The sequence below is a fragment of the Orycteropus afer genome, unplaced genomic scaffold (assembly GCF_000298275.1).
Source record: "Orycteropus afer afer isolate SDZICR_OR568_19922 unplaced genomic scaffold, OryAfe1.0 scaffold00394, whole genome shotgun sequence".
NCBI classification, from domain to species: Eukaryota; Metazoa; Chordata; class Mammalia; order Tubulidentata; family Orycteropodidae; genus Orycteropus; species Orycteropus afer.
Window position 1 is genome coordinate 2179838 of NW_006921981.1, and position 10150 is coordinate 2189987.

At 37.4% G+C, this 10150-nt stretch overlaps 1 protein-coding gene across 1 annotated transcript in view; it reads left to right on the forward strand.

The window, feature by feature from the left end:
• Positions 1–2786: 2786 nt before the first annotated feature.
• DSG4 (desmoglein 4) overlaps positions 2787–10150 on the forward strand; it is a gene marked incomplete at its 5' end in the record, with an annotated part of 33147 nt that continues 25783 nt past the window's right edge. Inside the window, 3 exons of the mRNA XM_007953449.1 lie at positions 2787–2828; positions 6955–6990; positions 8617–8748. Of these exons, the coding sequence (XP_007951640.1) occupies positions 2787–2828; positions 6955–6990; positions 8617–8748 (210 nt within the window). The remainder of the gene's footprint in view (positions 2829–6954; positions 6991–8616; positions 8749–10150) is intronic.

Below are 10150 nucleotides of genomic sequence, written 5' to 3' on the forward strand. Positions count from 1 at the left end.
CCCCTACGCTCAGGGGGCGTAGGGGCTAACTTTACTTGTGGGTACTTGACCCCAGGTAATTAGGATGGGTGCACAGTGACCTAGGAGTATGAGAACCTGACAAGGAGTATGAGAACCTGACAAGGGGGTTGACTGGAGAAAAGACTTAATCAGCTGTTCGAGAAAGGAAATGGACTTGCCTCTAGACAGGGCCTTAAATCTGGGTCAAGACCTCATTTAAAGAAACTAAAATTGCAGGAAGGAGTTCCTTGTAGAGCAGTGAAACCGTTGTTTGAGTTGAAGTAATGTTTCCTTCCCTCTCCCAAGTGGGCTCTCAGTTGGAATTCCTCACTCCTGGACAGCAGCTCTGATGACAGGGTGTGTGAAAGGAAGGACTGGAGTAAAACCTTCAGATGCTACTTGCATGAGAAATGTCTGCCTTTCCTTTCTATGCAGAAAATTATAAGGCTTACAAACTAAAATGCCACTTCTTGATAGACCTTCAATTATAAACAAAAGTGGTATAATTAATCTGGAACTTGGCATCTCTACCATATCCCTATGAGGATGACAACTGTTTCACTCAGCTGAGAACTACTTATTAATAAATTGGTCCTAGGTGTACAAATTATGGTCAAGGATTCTTAGATTTTTTTGGATCACTGCTATCTTCAATTGAGCTGTGTTCTGTAGAGAGGCCATGACCAGAAAAAGAACTTAGCACACTTTCTTTATCCTTTTAAACTAAAGACTAATCTGACTGATCATGGCTAAATTCAAATCTCCATACATGACTGATTAGTACTTTTCTAACTTGGTGGCATAAATGGTTAAGCACTTCACTACTAACCGAAAAGTTGGAGGTTCAAACTTACCCAGAGGAAACTTGAAAGATAGGCCTAGCAATCTGCCTTGAAAAATGGAGCCATTCTACTCTGCACACCTGGGACCGCCATGAGTGGAGATCGACTCCACGACAACCAACAGCAACAGTACTTTTTTTAATGGACACACTCTGTAAAGCATAGAAGAAAACTCTCTTTCCCTGTCCCTTTCTCTTTATACGCTCACTGAGTATGCACTGTGCCTGTCATCTTCACATTTGTTATTCTATTGAGATCAGAACCTGAAAGAGAGAAAGGCTGGGGGAACTCCCCGAAATCACATAGCTAGTAAACAACAGAACCAAGACTCACACGTGGTTCTTCCACCTCCAAGTCTAAAGACTTTTCTCTAAACCACATTGCTTTTTGTAATCCTAATTATAATTTAGGGCTACATGTCCATTTTTGCATAGTAATTATTTGACTTAGAATTGTACACCAACTGGAGAAACCTGAGACCAATTTAATTGCTACTTTAACAGTGGTCTTCCAATTGGGGCACATAAGGTAACATAAGTTAAAGTTTGGTTCAAGTTGGTTCTCCTCTTCCAACACGCACTTTAAAAAGTCACCTCTGTCACCCGTGGCAGCTGCACTATTCTACACCACACTGCAATGGATTGAAAAAATACCTGGGACACTAAACTACGGGAAATCCAAAATAATCATGTCAGTATTGAGAAAGAGAATTAACTCTACAGACTGCATCACAAATTATTTTGTAAGTCAGGTAGTTTCCAATTGTTTTCAACGAATTTAAGGAGGACCTAATACAATTGTCAAGGATCTTTGATAGTGCAGTGGTTAAGGAATTTGACTGCTAACCAAAAGTTTGGTGGTTTGAAACCACCAGCTGCTCCTCAGGAATGAGGAGGCAGTCTGCTTCCATAACGATTTACAGCCTTGGAAATCCTATGGGGTCACTATGGGTCAGAATCAACTCAATGGCAGTGAGTTTGGTTTGGTTTGGAATGCAGTTGTCATCTAATAGATCATAAAAAATAATTTTTAATGATAGATTACTCCGTAGATTAGGTACATGTAATTCAGAATAAGTTTAAAGAATTCAATGACTCTGCTACTTAAAAAAGGAACTCTAATAGCATAGGATAAGGCATTTGGCTGCTAACCAGAAGGTAAGCAGTTCAAACCCAACAGCTGTTCCATAGGAGAAAGATGAGGCAATCTACTTCCATAAAGATTTACAGCCTTGGAAACCCTATGAGTCGCTGTGAGTCAGAATTGACTCAGTAGCTGTGGGTTGGGTTTTAGGTTTGGGTTGCTACTAAAAAAGAAACCCTCCAATACCATCTACCTATTTGTATGAACGAGATTTCTCAGTACTTAGAGACAAAAATAGGATTGATACTGAAACTTGTTAAATTCTAGCAATCAGTAATATTTACTCATGAACTAATATTTTAAAAAGGTTCCTCCATATCTTCACAATGCATTTCCAAGTAAATTTTACTTTCTATATTTAAAAATACTTCTTTGGTGGTGGTGGTGGTGGTGGTAGTGTGGTGGAGATTAGTAATGAAGCTGAGTTCACGTAGAAGAACAGATTATAACACTAGAGTTCCTTTTTTAAGTAGCAAAGTCATGAGATTCTTTAAACTTATTTAAAAATACTTTTTTGGTTTTTACTATTTTGTTGTTGTTGTTGTTGTTATGTGCCGTCAAGTTGGACCCGACTCATAGCGACCCCTCCTTGGGTTTCCGAGGCAATATCACTACAGAAGTAGATTGCCCCATCTTCCTTCCGAGGAGTGGCTGGTGGATTTGAACCGCCAGCCTTCTGGTTAGCAGTCAAGTGCCTTAGCCACTATGCTACCAGAGCTCCCATTTACTATTTTAGTATTGTTAAATAAGTTTCAGCATCAATCACTATGAGGTCAGATATGACTCAAAGGCAGTGAGTTTGTTTGTTTTTTGTTTGTTTGTTTGTTTTTGGTATATTTTTTGGTAAATTTAAAAATACTAAAGCAAAGAGTTCAAAATGTGCACATTATTTGATCAGTTGTGTGTTAATAGTAACTGTAAAGCTAATTCAATCAGGAAGAAATTATTTTTTAACATTTAGAGTCCTAAAATTTCTACTCATACACATATTTTTTGTTGCAGAGAAGTTTGGTACACTGATCAATAAAAGCATTAACATATATTAAAATGTATTTAAAACTTAAAAATACATTTAAGTATATTCCGTAGGTGAGAGATCTGACTTTTCTTTACAAAGCTTGGTTTACCGAGTGGAAATAGAACATACGAGTTCAAAGAGAAATAGGAGTGAAATAAAACTCCCAATTGTTACAGAAGAACTTATTCATCTTTTCTTAATAGACAGCACTGGGTATCAAATGATTACAGTATTTAGGTTTCATTAACAAATGGTGTAACAATTTTATTTTAAAATATCCACATTTACAATATTCTTAAATTTCATCTTGTGCAACTACTTATAATAAAATTTTCAGATATCACTATAGAAAAATGGAGGAAGACATAGTTTAAAAAAAAATAGGATTGCATAACCAAAAACTTTTGAAGACCTCTGCAGGACAGTATTAGGAATAATTGAGATAAGTATTTGTATTTATCCAGGGTCAGGGCCATTATATGAGACAAACCAAAACCAAATCCACTGCTATTGGTTCAATTCTGATTTATAGTGACCCTATAAGATAGAGAAGAACTGCCGCATAAGGTTTCCAAGTGTGTAAATCATTATATATAAATTACCTGATGTTATTTTCCATAATTGTTATGATTTTGCAGAAGCACACTGCCTCATCTTTCTCCCACGGAGCTGGTGGATTCAAACCACCGAACTTTTGGTTAGCAGACCAAAACTTTAACCAAAGCACCTTATATGAGCTCCTTATATAAGGCCAAAGTAAGAGCAAAATCATAACAATTGAGTGAAATCATATCATGTGATTCAAGAGAAGCTTCAGGTACTGAGTCAAAACAATCTGTAGAACAGTGATTTGGGTTCACTTTCAAGTTGCTGCTTTAACACCACTTAAATCTAATACTAACCTTGTAGACTTCTTGTTAAGCACACGGAAATCAGGATGAGACTGCATTCCACCAAAGAGTGGAAATTACCTGCCACATTCTTTGACTGAACTTTGAGCAGAGAACCCAAGCTAGTACTCTTTCAAGTTAAAATTAGGTTATTGGGTTGATTATAGCTTTGAGGTTCTGCAGCTCCACTCGTCCTCACAGGTTGTGAGTGGGTGAGCAACATAATGATGCCATTTGTGGTTCTCTGTCAGACCCAAGGCAAAGTCAGGTGGGGAGAGTGGAACAAGTGGAAGAAAACAACAAAGAAAAGAAAGAGAGCAGAGGATGAGAGGTGATGAGGGAAAGAGAAAGAAGAAATGTGCAAAGCTGAAGATGAGGAGAGGGAGATTCTTGTTAATAACCTGCTCCTGGGCTGAAGAAGAAATATTTTTTCCTCATTATCAAGTGTCTTTTACCTGTACTTTTGATTCAGCCATTCTTCATCTCTCCTAAACATATTTTTCTTTAATTATGATTTTTCCCTCCTTCTCCCCTTCTCTTTTCCCTTTTACTCCTCTCTATGTTTTTCTCCACAAACCTTCTTTCCTCCACCTATGAGTTGATTATTTGGTCATGGTTTCTGAACCTAAAAAATATGTCTTTGGAATTGAAAATATTTCTAAAGATCTCCTTTCAGCCGAATAATAGATCAGCTTATAAAATAAACAATATTACCCATGAATAATATACTTCCTCAAACAATTAACTATATGAGACCAAATGGTCAACAGTTACCCAAAAGCAAAGATGAGAAGACAAGGAATTTTAAAACCTGTAACCAATGGCACAGGGCAATTTGTATAAAAATTGTTAAAAGAGAAACTTAATTTGTTGGTAAACTTTCACCTAAAACACAACAAAACGTTATATACATGTATGTATGTGTGTGTGTATCTTGATATAATTCCAACTCACAACAACCCTATAGGGCAGAGTAAAAATCCCCCATAGCATTTCCCACTGAGCCAATGGTGGTTTGAGCTTCCAATTTTTCAGTTATTGCCCAAGCATTTAACCACTGCACCACCAGGACTCCGTGATCCCCTCATAGTTCTCATAAAATTTACATTGTAGTTTGTCAAAAATGTAACCTAAGATTACTATTTTTGCAGCCTCAAAACCAGTACATTGCTTGACTCCTGTAATTTGGCTTATGGCACTTGCAAAAGTTAACAACGGTTCTCGCTCTAAGATGCTAGGACCTTCTCAGTTCCCATTCTCCCTGATCATGCTACTACTGCTACTACACTTAAACAATTAAATCTTCCCTCTTTGCCAAATTTCTCGTCACTCCACACTAATCATTCTTTCTCCTTTCTGGCTACTTCTTATCTAAACTGTTCTTCTATGTAAACTCGGCTTCATTACTAACTTCCACCACAACTGCCATGACCACCACCACCATCATCACCACCTCCACCTTCTGCTACTGACAGAATCCGCTGTGCACCCACACCACTGGTTCATTGACCTTTCTATAAGCTTAGTCTATCAAAGTCCTTTGGGAGCTCTGGTAGCATAGTGCCTAAGGCACTTGACTGCTAACCAGAAGCCTGGCAGTTCAAACCCACGAGCCACTCCTCAGAAGGAAGATGGGGCAATCTACTTCCATAGTGATACTGACTCGGAAACCCAAGGAGGGGTCGCTATGAGTCAGGTCCGACTTTCCGGCACATAACAACAACATCAAAGTCCTTGCATTTACACTTCTTCCTTCTCTTCCGATGTAAATTTGATCATCTCCCAGGAAGTTCTGTGCTCTGCCCTTTTTGTTTCTCTTCTTAAACTGTTTCATTTAATATCTTCATTTCATTCTACTTCAAACAGCAGTTCTATTTGGATGAATTACACTTCTTCAGCTATTATCTAATCAAACCCAAACCCACTTCCATCAAGTCAATTCCAACACATAAAGCTCCCCTTTGGGTTTCTGAGATGGTAAATCTTTACAGAAGTAGACTGCCCAGTCTTCCTTCCACAGAGTGGCTGGTGAATTTGAACCGCCAATCTTCTGGTTAGCAGTCAAATGCCTTGGGCACTGCGCCACCAGAGATCCTTTCAGCTGTTATATCTATCCTGAATTTTAGAGGCACATTTAAAGTAAACAAATAAAACAAATTTAAGTTATCATTTTCCTGTACTGAGAATCTTCTGTTGAATTCTGTTTCTATTAATAATACTTCCACACTCCCAGAAAACTAAGCTTGAATTTCCACAATCATTTGATTCTTTCCTCTTGAATCCTACCATCTATTAAGTCTTTTCTATTCTTTTGTAACATCTTCTTTCTCTCTTTTTCCAGGACGACTTTAGCACCTGTGTTCAGGTTCCAATGATGTCTCACCTAAGCAATTACAAATTCCTAAGTGTCTCAACTTCGAGTGTTTTCACTTGTAAACTTACCCTCATATCAATGACAGGTTTAAAAAAACAATGTTTTTGTCACTCCCAGTTTAAACCCAATTAGAAGCCCACACTCCTTAGCCTGGTATATAAGGCGTTTTTTGATCTAACATTCCAAACCTTTCTCCATGGTCCTTCACGATTTCCTATACCTTCCTAGTAATGTGATTCTTAACTATTATTGGAATAGCTTCTGAAACAGTGTCTTTACACCTGCGTTCATGTTTCACTTTGGCTGAAATTTCCTTCTCCATCAATTCCTTCTACTAAAACAGACTTGTCCTCCAGAGTCCTTCCAAAGTCCTCTTTCCTAGGATGCCTCCCAAAATTAATTTTGGTAATTTGAATTGTCTGCTCTTTCCTTCTTTTGAATCCACTGGGAACTCTGTTGTGGTATTTCTCAGCCTGCCTTGCTCTAGAATTATGTGTGTGTCTTCCCTAACAGCTGGCCTTTGTAGGCCAAAACTCTGTATTACTAATTGAGTATTACTCATATATTTTCCATATAATTAACAAAATACATATTTAATAAATGAATATTTCAATAGCATTGTCAGTGTCTGTACATTGCTCCCTTTGGATTATGCAAATTTGTGCTAATGATGTGCTTTCTTAACAGGTGGTGCTAGAAGTTAACAGTGAATTTATTGTTGAGGTAAAGTATAATAAAACTATCTTTTAAATTTAAAATTAAAAGACAAAGTTAATTTGACAGTACATCATATATCAAGAATCAGATTTTTTATAACCATAGTCATCCAGATAAAAGTAGGAGAAATAACTTCCACTGAACTAGAATAGCAATCGTAAAACCCATGGCCCCAAAATTCTTATGCTTTTACAACATAGTTTGTGATAGCTCAATGTCTTAGTAACTCCTACTTATCAAACTATTCTAACAGTTTATTTATGTAGTGCCTAAGGGATTTGACTGCTAAACAGAAGGCTGCTGGTTCAAACGCACCAGCCACTCCTCAGAAGAAAGGTTGGGCAATCTACTTGCGTAGTGATAATGCCTCAGAAACCCACGGAGGGGTTGCTATGAGTCAGATCTGACTCAACGGCAATGAGTCAAGTATAGCAAAGCAAAAGAATTAAGGTAAAGCTTTAGAATGGAAAGGAAGAAAATTTCATATATTAGCAAGAAAGACAATTGAAGATCTATCCATGAGGAAAAGATGCAAAAGCAAGCAATATATAGCCACAACTAAACAACAGAGAATCTGGTTCCAGTTTAAGTGGGATCAGAAAATAAATCTGCTGTCTTCTATATCTTTGGCAAGTCTTTATTTTATTATAGTAGTTAAATCTTCATTATGATGATCTTAAATCATTAGAAAAAATAAACTTACTATTATGATTGCCAAAAGTAGGGAATATGTGATACATTTCAGCAAGTTGCATGAAAATGAGGCAGAATACAAATGCTTCAGTACTTGAAAGGATAAGCTCCATTCACATAGAACATTTGCTTCCCCTAAAGTGGCAGTCAAATGAAACCTTAGCTTAAATAATGTTATTGATGTATTTAATACGTACATCAGCACCTACAAACACAAACATGCACACACACATTTATGCATATAGTAACATTTCTAAACTATTTAATAGCAAAAATTTCCTAAACATCCACCAATTACAGTGACATAAGCCTACAATGGGCAAAAATACAGCCAGCATAGATAAAAATGTGCAACACTGAGAGGACGAATCAGCATCTGTGGGATTATTGCAGGTATCGATTCAGTTAATAATCCTGAATAACACATTTGGATGTGTGCCTCCATTGTCTCCTTGTCAGCAGAAGAGAAAAAATATTTTCCAGCTTTTAGGTGATCACATCTCACCAGCACAATTTTTATTTTGTACAGAATGCACTTGCATGGAACCTTAGAAATCTGTTCAACTCTAGAGATGGTAAAGTCTAGTCAGAACTCAATGAAGGGAGAAGTAGGCAACACCTATCAAGTAAGAATAGCTTTAAAAACGAAAAACAACGATAATACAGTATAACACATTATGAACTCTACACATAACTAATGAAATTTGATTCACTAGAACGAGATAGTTAGAAGTGAGACAATTCCAAAAGACGAAGCTAGCCGGGGAAACCAAGCTATATCTATCTTCAGTTTTGAAATTAGTCAAAAGTTTCTTTGTTCATCAAGTTCAATACCATTGTTCCTTCTGCATACATCTTACAATGTTCAATTAATATGATTATTTTGTATAACTAAAATTTTTCTAAGAGTGTAGGAAATTTAAACTATTTTTTGTTTAGGTGAAAGAATTAGATATGGAAAATGGCACTACAAAATGGCAGACTGTCAGAAGACAAAAGCGAGAGTGGATCAAGTTTGCTGCGGCCTGTAGAGAAGGAGAAGACAACTCAAAGAGGAATCCAATTGCCAAAGTAAGTAATGAAACAAGCAGGAGTAGCTTGTGCTGATAACAAATGATTTTGAAGAACAGGAAAGCCCTCTAGCATGCTGAGGATTTACAGCCTTCACTGCTCCATAGTGATTTAGGAAGATGAGTTGCAAGTAGTCATTTGCTCCTGTTGCTGAAGCATCTACTTGATTATCATGTTCTAGGAGGCTGCTACAAAGGGGAAGGTCCTTGGCAGGTGACCCTAGAAAAGAAGCATGGATCTCCAACACAACTGTGCTTTGTTTATCTATTTGTGCTCTACTCATCATTGCATTTATATGTTATGGGAAGCATATGCACGTAGTGATACCTGCGGGTTATTCCTCTAGAAACTCAAGGCTTGGCATTTGATTAATTCACTCCTAGAAAATAAGGATGATCTCAAAAGTTCCCACTAGATACCTACATCTAAAAACTGTCGTTGTTGTTGTTGTTGTTATGTGCTGTCGAGTCAGTCCCGACTCATAGCAACCCCTCCTTAGGTTTCCAAGGCAGTATCACTACAGAAGTAGGATTGCCCAACCTTCCTTCCGAGGAGTAGGAAAGTCTTAAAAGCTCTTCACAAATAATTGCTATTAATAAATAGGGAGCGTTAAAGGAAGAATATGTAATAAACTGATCCTGTAGTTTGAGATCCACATCCACAGTTCCATCAGCTCTTCCTGAGCGCCTTGGCCTTGGGCCACTGGTGACGTCAGCAGCATCTTTTTCCATGGTAAAGTAATCTACCAGATTTCCTCCCTTAAGAGTTGACATTAAATATATGGGAAGTATTGATAATTTGGGAACTAATAAAAGTGATTATTGATCCACATGATGGACATAACTAATGTCACTGCATTGTACATGTGAACATTGTTGAAATGTCAAATACTTGATTACATAGATATTTAGCACAATAAAGGAAATATAGTATCAGCAGTGATATAACAGAAATGATCTTAGCCCAAGAAAAGAGATTTATTCTCTCTCAGAAGGTTTAAAATTTTTGTAATATTTTAAATTGTTACTGTTTCCATTTGACTCCTAGTTGTAGCTTTATGTTATATCACTTACACTGCATATTCTTTTGTAAGTTTTCATTTGGGGGGTTTTCCTGTATTTATGTCTATACAAAAATGATCTTTGGATTAGAATGGAGCTTAGGAGACCTGGTGGCACAACAGTTGCTACTAACAGAAAAAATGGCAGTTTACACCCACTCAGCAGCTCCACAGGAGAGAGATCTGGTGATCTGCTTCCATAAAGATTGTGTGTGTGTGTGCATGTGAGAGTGTTGTTTGCCGTCGAGTCAGACCCGACTCATAGTGACCCCTCCTTGGGTTTCCGAGGCAGTATCACTACGGAAGTAGATTGCCCCATCTTCCTTCCAAGGAGTGGCTGGT